Source organism: Mauremys reevesii, linkage group 6 (genome assembly GCF_016161935.1).
Source record: "Mauremys reevesii isolate NIE-2019 linkage group 6, ASM1616193v1, whole genome shotgun sequence".
NCBI classification, from domain to species: domain Eukaryota; kingdom Metazoa; phylum Chordata; order Testudines; family Geoemydidae; genus Mauremys; species Mauremys reevesii.
The window spans coordinates 45,481,296-45,499,978 of NC_052628.1; the positions used below are offsets into that span (position 1 = coordinate 45,481,296).

The following is an 18,683-nucleotide window of genomic DNA, read 5'->3' on the forward strand; positions in this document are numbered from 1 at the left end:
GCGAGTCAGTAATGTGCGCCAGCGAGCCTTTAAACGGCCAAATGCACATTCCACCACCATTCTGCACTTGCTCAGCCTGTAATTGAACAGATCCTGACCACTGTCCAGGCTGCCTGTGTATGGCTTCATGAGCCATGGCATCAAGGGGTAGGCTGGGTCCCCCAGGATAACGACAGGCATTTCAACATCCCCAACTGTTATTTTCTGGTCTGGGAAGTAAGTCCCTTGCTGCAGCCGTTTAAACAGAGTAGTGCTTCTGAATACGCGAGCGTCATGAACCCTCCCTGGCCATCCCGCGTGGATGTTTGTGAAACGTCCCTTGTGATCCACCAGTGCTTGCAGCACCATTGAAAAGTACCCCTTCCGGTTTACGTACTGGGTGCCCTGGTGCTGCGGTGCCAAGATAGGGATATGGGTTCCATCTATCGCCCCCCCACAGTTAGGGAATCCCATTGCAGCAAAGCCATCCACTATGGCCTGCACGTTTCCCAGAGTCACAACCTTTCGTAGCAGCAGCTTAGTGATTGCTTTGGCTACTTGCATCACAGCAGCCCCCACAGTAGATTTTCCAACTCCAAATTGATTCCCGACTGACCGGTAGCTGTCTGGCGTTGCAAGCTTCCACAGGGCTATCGCCACTCGCTTTTCTACTGTGAGGGCTGCTCTCATCTTGGTATTATGGCGTTTCAGGGCAGGGGCAAGCAAGTCACAAAGTTCCATGAAAGTGCCCTTACGCATGCGAAAGTTTCGCAGCCACTGGGAATCGTCCCACACCTGCAACACAATGCGGTCCCACCAGTCAGTGCTTGTTTCCCGGGCCCAAAATCGGCGTTAAATGGATAGAATCTGCCCCATTACCATCAGGATCTCCAAAGCGCCGGGGCCCGCGGTTTGAGATAATTCTGTGTCCACGTCCTCATCACTGTCATCGCCACGCTGCCGTATCCGCCTCTTACTCGCCTCGGTTCGAAGGTCCTGGTTCAGCATATACTGCACGAGAGTGCGCGAGGTGTTTAAAACATCCACGATTGCGGTATGGAGCTGAGCAGGGTCCATGCTTGCTGTGCTATGGCGTCTGCACGGTTCACCAAGCAAAAAAGGCGCGAAACGGTTGTCTGCCGCTGTCAGGGAGGGAGGGAGGGGTGAGGCTGTACCCAGAACCACCCGCGAAAATGATTTTTGCCCCATCAGGCACTGGGATCTCAACCCGGAAATGCCAAGGGGCGGGGGAGGCTGCGGGAACTATGGGATAGCTACGGGATAGCTACCCACAGTGCAACGCTCCAGAAATCGACGCTAGCCTCGGACCATGGACGCACACCACCGATTTAATGTGTTTAGTGTGGCCGCGCGCACTCGATTTTATAAAATCTGTTTTACAAAACCCGTTTATGCAAATTCGGAATAGTCCCGTAGTGTAGACGTACCCTGAGTATTCCCTTGAGTCTGATTGCTATGTAATGGATTTGATGCTGTTGAAAACTTGAACTGGTATTATGCTGTTGCTACCAAACCATATTTCCTCAGTGGAATTAAAAGCATACTGTACAGCTTCATCTGACGAAGTTGGTATTCACCCACGAAAGCTTATGCTCCATTACGTCTGTTAGTCTATAAGGTGCCACGGGACTCTTTGTTGCTTTGTACAGCTTCTGGAATTTAGCCCTGAGTTCCAGGAGTTTCAGCGACCGTTTGGGCCTGAATATGTCCCATGCTTTTAAACTGAGTAGTTTATGGTTACAAAGTGAGTACTGGCATATTTTTTTGTCTTAGAAATAGACTTTATATTGTTTGTAGATGTACATATACAGTTTTAACATCTGTTGGCATTACTCTATTTCTGATCAAATATGGCCCAATTCAGTTCCCATTTAGGCCAGTGAGAGTTTTCCCATTGACTTGAATGGAAACAGTTCAGATACTTAGTTTGGATCATGATCTTTTTACAGTATTTGCTTATATTGGCAGGGGGCAGCTGTAGACAATAGAGTAATAATGTTGAGAGTTCCAAGGAAATTTTCAGTGAATGTCCTGAAAGCATCGAGTTTGTGCAATGAGGTAAGCTTTTCTCAGATTTTTATTTGCCAGTGAGCATTTGCTCAATATTTTCTTTTAAGCAAAATGGGATGCCTTGGCCAATCTGAATAAATATAAATATTTTAATGTCTGGAATGAAACTTAATATTCATTTTGTTTCAAATGTCAAAATAGATTTTTATTTTATAGTTTGTGGGGAAGCGCAGAAATATGTAGATGAGTTTTCATGTGTATATCTTTACCTCAATAAAGTGGCAGTTTCTGTAAATGTTTTGATTTATACTTGTAATTTCAGTGAGGTCCGGTATACGATTTTCCCTCACTCCTTGTATGTGTTTAAATACTGTTAATACTGACAGTTTATACTGATTTCAGTATGACTTTGACTTGCATTTTCATTAGGCTTTACAAATTCTGTTGGGTATTGGTTTTGGTCTTGGTCTTTGACTCTAGCAAGTAATGCTGAGATGCCTGCAAGTGTCCAAAATATTATTCAGAATAGCTAACATGAAAGTATAATCAAATTATTCACACATATGTTGCTGCAGTTATCATTAATACTCCTTTAGGAAAAGAACAGTACAAGAAGTTACCATAGTTTCCAAAAAGTATTTCTACAAAGGAACTCCTTTTAATTTTTTTTTCTTTAAAGTGTATTTACTGCAGATGGGCAAGAACAATGGTTGTAAAAAGACTAAAATCACAAGAATGTCATCAAAGAAATTACAACTTTCCACCAGGTAATACGTTATTTTTTAATTTTTCTAAACTTGCCTTTCACTTATTTGTAGTAGAAAGAAAATAGAAAAAAAATCCTAAATTATACTTATCTTATTGTTTTATAACCGTTGTGTGTAACATTTAGCATATCAAGCAGGAAAAGAGCACCATAGAGAAGAGGCTTAAGGACAGAGGAGTGAGCCATTGCATAGTAGGGGGCATAAGAGGAAAATTTAAATCCCTTAGCCAAAATGAAAAAGAATCAGACCATGAGCTAAGTGTTCTTGAGACCTGGCCTTTTGGTTTGAAGTACTCAGTAAAGCTAGAATGGCTAGTAATATCAAAACCTGCCTTGAGCATGTAGCATGTGAAGAGAGATGGGGATTCCTGCTCAGAGAGAGAGGTTCTGAACTCCCTGAAGGACAGTTTCATTCTTGAATCTTTTGTTAAAAGGGGGCTGGTCAGAAAATTTCTGTGAAAACAAAAAATTAATTTAAATTTGCTGTTAAATGGGGGTGGGGGACATATCTAGTGGGGTCCAGTACTAGTCAATGTTTTAATTGAGAACTTGAGTAGAGAGTTATGCTTATAAAATTTGTAGATGACACCGAGCTGGGAGGGGTTAGACGCATTTTGGCATAAAGGATTAGAATTCAAAATGACCGTGACAAATTGGAGTATTAGTCTGAAAGCAGCAGGATGAAATTTAACAAAGACAAGTGCAAGGTACTCTACAGCTACAAAATGGGGGAATAACTGGCTAGGCAGTAGTATTGCTGAAAAGGATCTGGGGATTATAGTGGATCTCAGAGTGAATATAAGACAACAGCGTGATGTAGTTGTGAAAAAAGCAATAAATTGTGGGATGTATTAACGGGTGTCATATGTAAGACAAAGTAGGTAATTGTCTTGCTCTGCTCAGCAGTGGTGAGATCTTGGGTATCATTCATAGACTGGGAATTTAAGTTTTGACCATTGCTTTTTTTTTTTCTGCAATAGGAGATGTCAAATCTTTGCGTTCTATCATTACCCCTCCTATATCTAAGTAAGTACTGCCTATTTTCAGTATGTAAGCAATAGATATGATGGTGGTAGTGTGTGTTGCAAAAGAACCATAGAATACTGTAGTGACCACTGCTTCAATCTGCTCATGTTCTAAACTGCACTCAATAGAAGTTCTTTCTTTTTATGGAGGATCGGGGATATATTCTGGGAATAAATGTAAGGAGGCAGAAACCAATTGTGGAGGGGGTTTCAGGTTGGTAGAATTGGGAGTCTTTCCATTGACTTCAGTGGGCCCTGGACTGAACCTTCAGTGGAAAGATCAATGTATATACTGATTGATTTCCAATCTCTTCTGATCTTGGGAGCAGTGGTTGCTAGTGAGAACCTCATGGCATACAGTCTAGCTGTCTGTTATCAAGCACTGGAATCAGAGAGATCTGAATATAAACTGTAGTACAAACATGCGTTCGCTGGTTTTTAATCTTCTTAGTATTGTTTTTAAAATGGATGATTAGTGGTGATGTGGAAGAAAGCTCAGAGCTGTATTTCTACCATATTTTAACACTGAAATGTTGCAAGTATATACATTACAGTTACGCACTAACTAAATCCTTTGTGCAGTGAATGGGGGGGAAAAGCTACCTCTGGCTGTTGATCATGAAGTCATAAAATATTTCTGAATAAAAAAACATTTACATTAAATGCCTTTGCTTGTTTTTATGCAGGATCCGTAACATTGGCATCATGGCTCATATCGATGCAGGCAAAACTACAACCACAGAGAGAATGTTATACTATTCCGGATACACAAGAGCACTGGGAGGTTAGAACTGCTGTTTTTATTTTAGTAGATTTCAGAAATTTAGCAGAAAATTAATATAAAATTAGAGGTTGTCCTGTCGATGGGTTGTATAAAATATAATCTGTCATTTTGATATTATACTGATATACAATGAAAGCACGATGCATATTTCATTATACAGAACAATGTATAACACAAGGGCAGTAAGAATCTTGACAGGTTCTCAGTTTTTAATTCTTAACCCAATTAAAAGCTGTTTAAATTCAAATTTCAGGACCCCCCGGTTTATGTATTTTGTAGTGTTCACAGAATGTTCTAGCCAAGCTCAGACGGAAATGCTAGCGAGATACTTGGCATGCTGGAGCAAAATCGAGGAACAAGGACAAAGGGGTATAAAAAGTCCCTAAAACCCTAGTATCTGTCCAGGGAATGATTTTCCTGGCACAGATACTGAAACAGAAAGCTTTGAGGCCGTGTTCTTTGTAAGCATGGACATAGGGGAGCATGATGGAGGTAGACTATAGCAAAGTTTCTGGGCAGCACCTGTTGCCACTAGGGCAGCCCAAAGAGGCTGGGACTGTCTAAGCAGCTTATCTCCAGCCCTTGGAATAGCTCAGTTTCGGAAAAGTGGCACAAACCTGGCTTACTTTAGCCTCCCACCCTCCTGTGTTGTGAGTGCTGCACCTGTTAACTGGAACACCACAAAATCCCATCCATTGATTCTACAAAAATGAAGCATCCATGAATGTTCAGTAACTGGGATCTCTGGCGTAACTGAACGTTCTGACACACTTGTTTGGGAAAGAAATGCTGCCACTTTGACAGTAACAGTATTAACCCAAAAGCAGCTTTAATATATATTTTAAAACATTACAATAAATAGTAATCTGGGTGCATATAGTAAATGCTCCCAATGATATTCCTTTTTGTAATAGCGCCTTCTGTTCACAGTTGGGATTTTGTCTTGCATTTACATTTTGCACAGTGACTCTTCAGTAGCAAAAACAATGTTGGCAGCACTTCACTGTAGTTTTCCTCCCTGAGTTGGTTGAGAATTTATCAAGTATTCCAATTGTATTTTTGGTGAAATTTTAAGATTGGGATGCTGTCTGAGAACAGCATTATGAGGGGGGTCAGCAGTCTAATTATAAACTAGCAGGCATTCAGGATGAGAAACTAAGTATAAAGGAAATTAATATTTAGGAGAAGGAATAGGTACATCTGTGTTAAAGTGTTTTGGCTTCTTACTGCTGGGAGTATTTTGTATTAGTATATCCAAGAAGCAAATGCGAATGAAAGCAAGAAAGATTGAATAAATACAGCTGGGGAATAGTCCCTGGGCCTGGATTCCCCATGCAGCAAGAAGCTGAAGTCGCTGGCTCTACACAACCTTCTTGCCTGGCCTTGGCATAGGCAGTATTTTGTGGAGTTTTTTGTAGGAAAGATGTGTGGCAGGACCACTGCTGTGCTCTGGTGATATCCAGCTGCTGTAAACTGTTGGGGGCTATCTGCCAACACAACTTAAAGTAGCTCTGAGACTGTTTTAAAGTTACTTGGGAGTTGGGGGAGCATAAACCAGCCCATATCAATCCACAGGACTGACGGGAGTGAACAAAAAGGTGGCATAAGTGTACCACTCCTTGGCTGCATTCAGCAGTGTTTTACCACAGTTGAGGATTCAGTCACGAGTGGGGAGGTGGGCTTTATTAATTGTTTGGGGTTTTTTTGGTTTTTTTAAAGAGCATTTGTTTTCTAAAGAGGAGGAGTTTAGTTATGAGCTCGCATTACCAATAGCCTTATCATTCTATTCCATTAGTCTGGAAAAGAGAAGACTGCGGGGGGACATAACAGTTTTCAAGTACGTAAAAGGTTGTTACAAGGAGGAGGGAGAAAAATTGTTTTTCTTAACTTCCGAGGATAGGATAAGAAGCAATGGGCTTAAATTGCAGCAAGAGAGGTTTAGGTTGGATGTTAGGAAGTTTTTCCTAACTGTCAGGAATAAATTGCCTAGGGAGGTTGTGGAATCTCCATCACCTGGAGATTTTTAAGAGCAGGTTAGACAAACACCTGTCAGGGATGGTCTAGATAATACTTAGTCCTGCCATGAGTGCAGGGACTGGACTAGATAACCTCTTGAGGTCCCTTCCAGTTCTATGATTCCCTGAATCAGAAGCAATTTTCATGGCTTGGAAGTATACAGAGTAGACAGGGTCTAGGAGAAATAACCATCATCTTTACTTTGGTCCAAGGCAGGTAATTCAAAATGTAAAGTTATGTGACCAAACTGAAATGGGGCATATGTTCATACTGATTAGATGTCGATGATGGGGACACAGTGACGGATTTCATGGCACAAGAGCGAGAACGTGGCATTACCATTCAGTCTGCTGCTGTTACTTTTGATTGGAAGGGATATAGAATCAACCTGATTGACACACCAGGTACAGTATTTTGAATATGTTCTATCAGGCTTTCTCCTGTTGGTGGTAGGGAGGAGTAGATGGGCTCGGGTAGCTCAGAAAGTGAACCCTGGTTTTAAAGTTTTGTGCAGTCTCAGTGGGTTCAGTTGATTGGATGCAGGACCCAACTGTTGCTGTGGTTTTATAAAGAACAGGTTAAAGAATATTTAGATAAGTTAGATGTATTCAAGTCACCAGTGCCTGATGAAATTCACTCTAGGATACTTAAAGGAATTGGCTGAAGCAATTTTGGAACCATTAGCAATTATCTTCTAGAACTCAGGGATGATGGGTGAGTTCTCACATGACTGGAGAAGGGCCAATATAATACCTATATTTAAAATGGGGAACAAAGATGACCTGGGAAATTATAGATCAATCAGCCTAACTTTGATACCTAGAAAGATACTGGAGCAATTTGTAAGCTAGAGGGTAATGGGCTAATAAGTTATAACCAACACGGGTTTATCAAGAACAAATCTTGCCAAACCAACCTGATTTCTTTATTTAACAAGGCTACTGGCCTAGTGGATTTGGGGGAACAAGGGGGCAGAAGTAGATGTGATATATCTTGATTTGTAGTAAGCTTTTTGCACAGTCTCATATGACAGTCTCATATGCAAACTAGGAAAATGTGGTCTAGATGAAATTATTATAGAGGGGTGCATAACTGGTTAAAAGATCATACTCAAAGTAGTTAGTGATTTGCTGTCAAATTGTGAGCATGTATCTCGTGATTCTTGCATGGATTAGTCCTGCATCTGGTACTGTTCAATATTTTCATTAATGACTTAGATAATGGAATCGAGAGTGTTCTTACAAAATTTATGGGTGATACCAAGCTGGGAGGGATTGCAAGCACATTAGAGAACATGATTAGAATTCAAAACAACCTTGACAAGCTGAAGCTGAATTGAACTGAAATCATCAAGATTAAATTCAAGTAAGACAAGTACAAAGTACTCCACTTATGAAGGAAAAACTCAAATGTACAACACAAAATGGGAGATAACTTGCAAGGCAGTAGTACTGCTGAAAAGGATCTGGGTGGATCACAAATTGAATATAAGCCAACAATATGGCACAGTTGCAGAAAAGGCTAATATTCTGGGGTGAATTAACAGGAATGTCATATGTTAGATTGGAAGTAATTGTCTTGCTCTATTTGGCACTGGTGAAGCCTTAGCTGGAATACTGTGTCGAGTTCTGGTTGCCACAATTTAAAAAAGTTGTGGACAAATTGGAGAGAGCCCAGGGGAGAGCTACAAAAGGAATACAAGGTTCAGAAAACCTGATTTACGAGGAACGGTAATAAATATTGGGTGTGACTGGTATTGAGAAAAGACTGAGGGGGGACCTGATAACATTCTTCAAGTATGTAAAGGAGTATTGTAATGAGAATGGCAAGCAATTGTTTTCCATGATGGTCGGCCAATAAATGATATGCTTAATCTGCAGCAAGGGAGATTTAGATTAGATATTAGGGAACATTTTCTAACTAGGTTATGGAATCCTCATCACTGGAGGTTTTTAAGAACAGTTTAGAAAAACACCTCTCTGGGGTGGCCTAGGTATACTTGGTCCTACCTGAGCACAAGGGCTGGACTTGATTTCGCAAGGTCCTTTGAAGCCCTATAGTTCTATGATTCTGTAATGAGTATGTGTGAGCCCAGAACACTGGATGTGAGCATTTTTATAAACTTAAAGAAGTGTTGCCATTCTAACTTACTACTTTTACCCGTTTGAATTATGACATTGCATAATGTAAATCATTTAGGTCACGTAGACTTTACAGTTGAAGTTGAACGTTCCCTGAGAGTGCTGGATGGTGCAGTGGCTGTATTTGATGCTTCAGCTGGTGTGGAGGTAAAAATTACTCTCAGTGAAGATTTTGCAACATGTAATGACTTAAAATAAATTCAGGTAGCGTCCTCTGAGACCCGTACTAACACAGAACTGGTTTATGGTCTGATGGCTTCAGACAGTCAAAATTTGGTTTCAGACAGCCAACCTAATTTTGAGATCTGATTTCATGTGGAAATTACAATTTTCTGTGGTATTGAGAGCTTTCTTGTTACTTTTGCCCTGTCATCAGAAAGTGTTTTCACCATTGGTCTTTTGTAACAGATACAGAGCTTGAGATCATTAAGATGTTTTGGCTAGGTTTATCTGTGAGAAGAAATTAAGTAGCTGTTCATTTCTCACATTGAATTTAATTGTAGAGAATTACAGCATTCTGGCTGAGAATTAAAGTTTCTCCTTGGAGGTTCTTCAGGTTCCGCTTGGAGCGTCTAGTATGATAATCAGATCAGAATGCAGAAGTCTTGAGGACCGGCCAGAATTTGTGTTTCCTTTGTGGCACCCTGTGTGCTGCCATGTTGGAGAGAAGCTTTTGATTAACAACAACAAAAATAGATCTTAAGGGTTCTATTCATCTACTAATACATGGAACACTTGTATGAACTTCCACCATGTGTTAAGATATTAGAAATGCCCAGCAATGTGCAACTTGTAGTAATTGCTGCTGTTATGCCAACCCAGTTGCAGTAAAAATTGGTGACCTATCCATAGGTATACAAGTGTTTACTTTGTGTGCACGTTGACGTGTTAGCAACAAAGGTCTCACCCCCACTTGGAACTGTTGGGCTCCAATGTGGGGACCTGACTTGGCTTCCCTCTAAACTAAAATCTTAGTTTAGATCTAGTAAGCTGCCACCACTCAATCAGGAAATGTGGATTGAGACACAGTCCTTCCCCAAAATCCTAGGGGATTCCAAGAGCCCCAAATCCATGGAGTTCTTGCACCCAGGAGAAACAAACCATTCCCCCTGCTTCCTCCCCCCTTCCTTTTCCTAGGAGAGACACCGGGATCTAACTACAGAGGGATACCTCCCCCTCATCTTCCCCTGAGAATCCACCCAAGGAAAGACCAAACAAGTCCTTAATAGAAAAGAATTTATTAAAGACTAAAAAGAAAATACAGAATCTCTATGAGCCCAAGCTGGACACTCATAGGGAATAACCTTATCAATCTCTGGAGAGAATCTCCCCTCCCCCTTTCTCAGTAAAAAGCAATATCAGCAAACAGGAATAAAGCATTTCCTTTAGCAAACACACAATTGCAAATGTAGAAAACAAATCATAAGACTAATTCACCTTTCTAATTAATACTCACTATTAATTAGATTTTTATTCCTTATGGAATCCCCACATCACTTAGATTGCTTCCATTTTCCCCTCATTTTATCCCTGACATCCTTGAGGCCACAACCTGGGGGGTCACAGTCATTCCTTCCAGCTTTGAGAAGACTGGATGGGACAAGGCTCATTTTAGAGCCTATCAATGCTGCAGTTTAACAGGTCAAGGAGTAGCGGCTGAGCAGTTCAATGCAGTTCCTTCCCCTGCATATGCTGATCTTGCTGCCTTTGCAGCAAGGGAGCAAGAGTTCAAGATGAGAAAATGAATCTGGGTCTCGTACGTCAGCGAGCTGCCATTCGGCCACCAGGGCAAGCATTTTGAAATTTTCTGTCATTTTTCTTTAGGCACAGACTCTAACAGTATGGAGACAAGCAGACAAGCATCATATACCACGAATTTGTTTTTTAAACAAGATGGACAAAAATGGGGCAAGGTATAAATGTTAAGTACGCTACAGGGGGCTGGCTTGGGAGAATATTTCTAATTATAATTAAGGCTAAGTGTTTTGTCATGGATATTTTTAGTGAAAGTCGGGGCAGGTCACAGGCAATAAACAAAAATTCATGTAAGCCTGTGACCTGTCCGTGACTTACACTAAAAATAGCTCTGACAAAAGGGGTAGGTGGGTTCTGCACCCACTGCTGCTGGGGCTCCCAGGCCCTACGCTGCTGCGGCCCGCAAGGTTGGGCTGCTGCGGGGTCCCCTTTCCCTGGGGCAGCTGGGAGCTGCAGGGTCCCCCGGCCATGGCTGGACAGCTGCAGGGTCCCCCATGGAGTCCCCGCTGCCTGCTGGCTGGGCAGCTCTGGGATCCCACCATGGCTGAGCAGCTGCGGGGGGGCCCCGGCCACCCGCCAGGAGGCTGCGGGGAGTCCACCAGTCCCCTGCCACAGCTGGGCAGCTGTGGGTTCCCCCACCAGGATGGGGGCTGGGAGCTGCAAGGGGGGGGCTGGCTGGAAGCTCCAGCCCTGGAGCGGAACATGTCACGGAGGTCAGTGGAAGTCACAGATTCCGTGACATAATTGTAGCCTTAATTATAATAAAGCGGAACATTTTTATGAAGTAGAGTTGAAAATATCACAGTGGGGGTGACCAGCAAAAAAATTATAATGCAAAATCTTATTCAAACGATACATTTTTTTAATTGTGGAACTAGTTTTGCAGTAAATAAGAAATATTAAGCCAATGGATAAACTGATATTATATCATTAAAGTGGGCTAACTCTTCTTTTTAACATTTGTTGTTTTTTTAAATATAGTTTTACTTATGCTGTTGACAGCATCAAGCAAAAGCTGAAGACAAAACCTTTGCTTTTACAGGTAAACTAAGAAATTTAATGTTAATTATTTTTTAACTTTATTTTCATTGTTATAAAATATAGACAACAAACAAAACAGTTATAAATACATTCACACAATGGAAATAGGATATAAATAACAAAATTCAGTGCTCATTATTTGTCGTGTTAATAATTTTACTGTTGAACAAATCTGCATGTGATGGGTAGATTTTATATTCATACTAGTGTTTCCTAATTGTGTAATTTTCCTTTTTCTTTACAGTTGCCAATTGGTGAGGCCAAGACCTTCAAGGGACTGGTTGATGTAGTGACCAAGGAACAAATTATTTGGAACCTTGCTTCTAGCTTGGATGATGGAAAAGTTTTTGAGCAAAAACCCCTGACAGAAACTGATGATCCTGAATTGTTAAAGGATGCCAGAGATGCAAGAAATGCCTTAATAGAACAAGTAAAGTTTCTAAAGTAAATATGTAAAGTACTTAAAAATATATTAATTTTTAAAATACTCTATTAAGGCTGTCGATTAATCACAGTGAACTCACTTGATTAACTCAAAAAAATTAATCGCAATTAAAAAATTAATTGCAATTAATCACAGTTTTAATCGCACTGTTAAACAATAGAATACCAATTGAAATTTTATTAAATATTTTGATGTTTTTCTACATTTTCATATATATTGTATTCTGTGTTGTAATTGAAATAAAGTATATATTTTTCATTATAAATATTTGCACTGTAAAAATAATAAACAAAAGAAATAGTATTTTTCAGTTTACCTCAGACAAGTACCTTTAGTGCAATCTTTGTCATGAAATATAGATTTTTTTTTAAAAAGTTTTTGTTACATAACTGCACTCAAAAACAAAACAATGTAAAATTTCATAGCCTACAGGGCCACTCAGTCCTACTTCTCGTTCTGACAATCGCTAAGACAAACAAGTTTGTTTACATTTATAGGAGATAATGCTGCCCTCTTCTTATTTACAATATCACCAGAAAGTGAGAACAGGCATTTACATGGCACTTTTGTAGCCAGTATTGGAAAGTATTTACATGTCAGATATGCTAAACATTTGTATACCACTTCATGCTTCAGCCACCATTCCAAAGGACATGCGTCCATGCTGATGACACTCATTAAAATAATGTGTTGATTAAGTTTGTGACTCCTTGGGGGAGAATTGTATGTCCTCTGCTCTGTTTTACCCACATTCTGCCATATAGTTCATGTTATAGCAGTCTCGGATGATGACCCAGCACATGTTCATTTTAAGAACACTTTCACTGCAGATTTGACAAAACGCAAAGAAGATACCAATGTGAGATGTCTAAAGGTAGCTACAGCACTCGACCCAAGATTTAAGAATCTGAAGTGCCTTCCAAAATCTGATCGGGACAGGGAGTGGAGCATGCTTTCAGAAGTCTTAAAAGAGCAACACTCCGATACGGAAATTACAGAACCCGAGCCACCAAAATCAACCTTGTGCTGGTAGCATCTGACTTAGATAGTGAAAATGAACATGTGTCAATCCACACTGCTTTGGATTGTTACTGAGTAGAACCCATTGTCAGCATGGACGCATATCCCCTGGAATGGTGGCTGAAGCATGAAGGGACATACAAATCTTTAGTGCATCTGGCACGTAAATATCTTGCGACACCACCTACAACAGTGCCAGGAGAACGCCTGTTCTCACTTTTAGGTGATATTGTAAATAAGAAGCAGGCTGCATTATCTCCTACAAATGTAAACAAACTTGTTTGTCTGAGCGATTGGCTGAACAAGAAGAAAGACCGAGTGGACTTGCAGGCTATCAAATTTTACAGTGTTTTATTTTTGAATGCAGTTTTTTTGTACATGAGTCTACATTTGTAAGTTGCACTTTCATGATAAAGAGATTGCACTACAATACTTGTATTAGGTGAATTGAGAGATGCTATTTCTTTGGGAGTTTTTTCCAGTGCAAATACTTGTAATAAAAAATAAATATAAAATGAGAGCTGTACGCTTTGTATTCTGGGTTTGTAATTGAAATCAATATATTTGAAAATGTGGAAAACATCCAAAAATATTTAAATAAATGGTATTCTATTATTGTTTAACAGTGCGATTTAATCACGATTATTTTTTTATAATCACTTGACAGCTTTACTCTGTATATCTACACTGCTTTCCTTCCATCAAAAGATCTCAAGGCACTTCATGAACATTAATAAATTAGGGCCCAAACCTACTTTGACCAAAGTTGGTGACAAAGCTGCCACTGACTTGAGTGTAAGCAGAATTGAGCCCTTTAGTCTCGCAACACCTATGTGATAACATAGGGATGACAAAACTAAAGTACAGAGGCACTGTCACAGAAGTAAATATGTTACTTTTTGTGTTTTAGCTGGTTTTATATATATAAACAACATATTTATATAATCCTGTAAAGGATTATGCTGCCTCTAATGGTTAACAGAGCCACTGATCATCTAAAACTGAAATTTTAAAAATTTCAGTTTTAGATGATCAGTGGCTCTGTTAACCATTAGAGGCAGCATAATCCTTTACAGCTGTGAAGAATTTATTCTAATTGAGCCCTTCACAGCTGTCACTGTTGGCTGAAATCTTTCAGTCTGAGAGATGATTGTGCATTATCTGTCGGTCTAATACATTGTCCAGCAACTTTAAGTCAGCCTGCAGTTCTCACTTCTTAAAGAACCATTTCCCCAGAGGCTCTGTTTTGCCTCCTTGTAGATTCACTCCCCAGACAATCCCCCCCAAATCCCAGATAGCTCTTTAAAGTACCTAAAATGGTCTGAAAAAGCTTGTCCTAGGTAGTAAAAGCAGTTGTGGCTCGGTAGAGAGTGCATATTAATAAGTTGGACATTTTAGTGTTTAATGTTCATTTATTATTTCAAAGTTTTCTTTCCTCATAACACAGCAGATTGCTTTAGTCTACTTTTTGTATTTGGTAGTATACTAAAGTATCTATTGTTGTTATAAACTAACAGATTCCAGAACATAAGAGGGAAACATGCATTTTAACAATGTGTTCAAAATTGCAATTTTCTAAAATAAAACCACTTTTATTCAAAGTTCAGCTTCTCAGTAACTCAGATTCCATCAGTGTTAGCTAATCTTGTAAATTGTTCAATTTTATTGTAATAAATGTAAATTATATTTGCAAGACTCTGAATCCATGCTCTCCAATGTTTGCAAAAGCTTCGTTCTGCATTAGTTTTCTGGCTCAGATAGCTAGTATTGCTGGGCCAACTGTGGAATAGTATAGTTACAGATAATGCAGAAATATTCTCTCCTGCAGGTTGCAGATCTGGATGATGAATTTGCTGAGCTGGTTCTAGGAGATTTTAGTGAAAATTTTGACTTTCTACCAGCTGATAAGGTACATTTTTACCATCCAGTTATTATGACTGTATGTTTTTACCAGCTGTTATTCTGATTATATTTTTTTTCTGTTGTGCATATGGATTAAGTGTGATGTAGCAAGCATGCATTCTGTGTTGACGAGTGCTAAAATAAATAAATACATGTTTAAATTTCAGACTTAAGCTACTGTAGCCAGCTGTAGATCATGTGAAGAAGTGTTTCCTTTTGTTTTGGTACCAAAGCATTAAGCCAATTTAGATGGTGGTTAAAGTGCTGTGAATTTAACAAGCAGTATTCTACTCAAACTATATAATGAAAGGAATCATCTGATAATTGCTATTGAATCTGATTCTCAAACATGTTGGACACAAAATTAAACTTATTTTTATTAATTATTATGGGTGATTTTTGTTTAAAGTTACCTGGATGTTGGAGGAAGAGGCTAAGGAAGGGAAAATACAACATCCTATGCAGCAGGCCAGTTTCTGCTTTGAGCGGGTCTGGATTTACACCAGTGTACTTGAGAGCAGAATCTGCTTGGTGTGAATTGAGGGGATGTTCAAACATCCCAGGATGGATGTCTGACACAGGGCTCCTTGATTGACTTTCCTCTTATAGGGGATGGGGGAAGATAGTGACAGCCTTATTACCATTTACTATTACCACCACCACCACCACCACTGTAGCGCCTATGGGTCCCTTGTCATAGCCAAGGACCACCTTGTTCTAGGTGCTTTACAAACACACAACAAAAAGATGGTCCTTGCCTTGTGTGACTTCAGCATTTAAGACTACAAAATGGAAATATAGTAAAGAACTATCAACCTACAAATAAAATAAATCTGATTAAAATGTAAACAATTTCTTAATTTAAAACAGGATTTTTAAAAATCATGATTTTTGTCCACCCAGAAACCACCTGATTTGTAATCTACAGTTACTACAAATTATAGGTGTTGTTCTGTGAGGAAAAACTCCCATTGAAATCAGTGGAAAGGCCATGTGTGGAGGGTTTCTGGAATTGTGCCTTAATTTTCCTCACTGCTTCCCTGTATTCAATTATTTTTCTAAAGGCTAAGTCATAAATACATGAATTGAAAATACTCTTCTCTCCTTCTGCAGTTACAATCTGCTGTACGTAGAGTAACGCTGGCACAGAAAGCAGTACCTGTATTCTGTGGAAGCGCATTGAAGAATAAAGGAGTACAGCCTTTACTGGATGCCGTTACTATGTACTTACCTGCACCTAATGAGCGTTCCTATGACTTTCTGTAAGTGTAAAGAGAAGATAAAATAATTTATCTGTTTGGGGAAATGAATTGATAAAATTACATTATTCTACATTTTCTCCTTGTAGAATTGTTTGTGATTTCCAAAATCAGGGTATATTTTTTTTTATATTTACTGAGGGTTTTTTTATCCAGTAGGAATGCTATTGTACACAGGGAATAACATTAACATGTGCAGTCATAAAAATATACTTGAGTACTGAAGCTACTTGGTCAGTACTATCCAAAGCATCTGTCTCTATTTATTTTTGACTGCAAAACTTATTGTTTTAATCATAATTTATAGTTGTAAACCACCATTCATCTGTGGATCCGGGTGTTTTACAAAAGTGTGTAAATATTATTCTCCATTTTGTAGGTGTGGAAACTGAGACACCAAGAGGTTAGGTGACTTGCCAAGATTATGCTGTGTGTTAGCAATGAAGCTGAAAATAAAATCTTCCCTAAGTAGTTCTCTAATTGCTGTTATTCATCGTTTAAAAAATAAAAGGGGGGAAAAGAGAAGTAGGTATATCCACCCCTTAACTGAATTGTCTGAGTGAACTGCTACTATTTCAAAGCTAGGTGCATTTAAAAGCCATACATATGAATTATTATTTCATGGTCTTCCAGGTTTGATGCTTTTGAACTGGTGCATTCTGGTTGTTAATAGGAGCAATCATTGACTAGGCACTGTTATGAAGTAGCCTGAGGTACTCCAAGAAGACGACCTTCCTGCAGAGTACAAAGGGCCTTGAATGAGCCACCTTCTGTTCTTAATTTCACCTTTAAAAAAAAAAAAAAAAAAATCTAATGTTCACCATACTCCTGAAAAGCCCGATAGGGGACATCTCTAATATCCACTGATTTACATCATATTTCAGCACATCTATTTGTAGTATTAGTGGGACTACCTAGAGTAATCACAATTGTGTAAATTTATATGCTGTAAAAAAAAAAATTGCCTCTGAATTAATAGTTACAAATACCAAATACACGGTATCTTAAATGAGTGGAAATGTAGCTAAAACTGGAACTAGGATGTCTTTTTTTTTTTGTTTTTTTTGTTTTTTTTTGTTAATGAGTTGTATAAGGTTGCTCTTCTGTTTCGTTGCTTATGTTTTGCAGGCCGTGGTACAAAGATGACTTGTGTGCCCTGGCATTTAAAGTTCTTCATGATAAACAACGCGGGCCATTAGTTTTTATACGCATTTACTCAGGCACAATGAAACCTCAGTCGGCTGTATATAACATCAACAAAAATTGCATGTGAGTAGGAGTGAGATGTTCATTGAAGGATTGGCATTTGTATTTGAGTAGTAGATAACATGAATAATTCATTTGCAGAGAGAGAATGAGTCGCCTTCTGCTACCTTTTGCTGACCAGCAAATAGAAATACCTTCACTAATGGCTGGCAATATTGCCCTTACTGTTGGGCTAAAACAGGTAAAAGAAGACATTTAATTCTCAAAAGAGTTTATTTGAAAAGCTACTTACCACATAAATACGAGATACAAGATCATGTTGTAGTTTGAAATATTTTTAGCTTTTAATGTTATAAAATACTTAAATTCACTTTATTTCAGTTATTTTTATACATGTAGTTGATCTGTTTCCTCTGGTTTCTGTATGTTGTGTCTTTTTTTAAAAATACAGTCACTTTGGCATAGAAAAACTATTAAAAACTCAGCTGGTGCTGAACAGACAGCTATGCAGTTAGAGCTTCTGATGTCCTTCTGAATCTGGTTTTAATTTAATTATGCAAAGAGAACCTATAGTAATTACTTAGTTTTTATCAAAAGAGCATTAAAAAAACAATTATTTGCAGACAACCTGATGTCATGTGATGTTTCACTTACTTTAGAGTGCTACTGGAGACACCATTGTTTCATCAAAGGCCTCTGCTGTGGCTGCAGCCCGTGGAGCTGGAAGAGAGGTTGGGAGAAAGCCTGGCTGTAACAGTGAAGTAGAGAGCCTTTTATTAGCTGGCGTAGAGATCCCCGAGCCGGTCTTCTTTTGTACAATAGAGCCACCTTCAATGTCCAAACAGCCAGGTACAACACTGCTACTAAAGCAGTTTTAGAGCGATACTGTACCATACCCTTGATCTGTGCATGCGCATACGGTTTATGTAATTGAATTGCATGCGTGGATCAGTAACACAGTAAGGCCCTTAATGATTTTGCAAAAGTGCTAAATTTAATAATTTGAGTGTGCTTTGCTACTATTCTTTTCACAATTTTTTTTGGTCAGCTCTAAAGATTAGATGATGGGTTCTTACCTCATTTTGGAAGGTTGGATAGCTGTATGTTTGTCTTCCTACATCCATTCCCACTTGCATGGTTAGCTTTGTGAGATCCAGCCTCTTGCTGAGAGAGCAGGATATTGTAGTGTGTGCAATATGTTTGAAGGAAAGTACATTTCCAAATCTAGGTACTCTCTCCAGTCAGCACTATCCACCATGTCTATGGCCTTTATCTCCACTGATCAGGAGTCTGGAAGTCACTTACCATAATTC

General features: G+C 39.2%; 1 protein-coding gene across 3 annotated transcripts in view; it reads left to right on the forward strand.

The window, feature by feature from the left end:
• Positions 1–18,683, forward strand: part of GFM2 (GTP dependent ribosome recycling factor mitochondrial 2) — a 31,212-nt gene that overhangs the window by 6,012 nt on the left and 6,517 nt on the right. Inside the window, exons 2-15 of one of the 3 annotated variants that reach the window (XM_039543068.1) lie at positions 1,969–2,058; positions 2,690–2,777; positions 3,757–3,802; positions 4,488–4,585; positions 6,880–7,005; positions 8,801–8,889; positions 10,567–10,655; positions 11,479–11,539; positions 11,783–11,968; positions 14,832–14,912; positions 16,019–16,167; positions 17,293–17,433; positions 17,512–17,611; positions 18,030–18,219. In XM_039543068.1, the coding sequence (XP_039399002.1) occupies positions 1,996–2,058; positions 2,690–2,777; positions 3,757–3,802; positions 4,488–4,585; positions 6,880–7,005; positions 8,801–8,889; positions 10,567–10,655; positions 11,479–11,539; positions 11,783–11,968; positions 14,832–14,912; positions 16,019–16,167; positions 17,293–17,433; positions 17,512–17,611; positions 18,030–18,219 (1,507 nt within the window). In that variant the 5' untranslated portion in view covers positions 1,969–1,995. Of the gene's footprint in view, positions 1–1,434; positions 2,059–2,689; positions 2,778–3,756; positions 3,803–4,487; positions 4,586–6,879; positions 7,006–8,800; positions 8,890–10,566; positions 10,656–11,478; positions 11,540–11,782; positions 11,969–14,831; positions 14,913–16,018; positions 16,168–17,292; positions 17,434–17,511; positions 17,612–18,029; positions 18,220–18,683 lie in introns of those variants that run through there. The other 2 variants (XM_039543069.1, XM_039543070.1) reach the window with 2 other exon arrangements.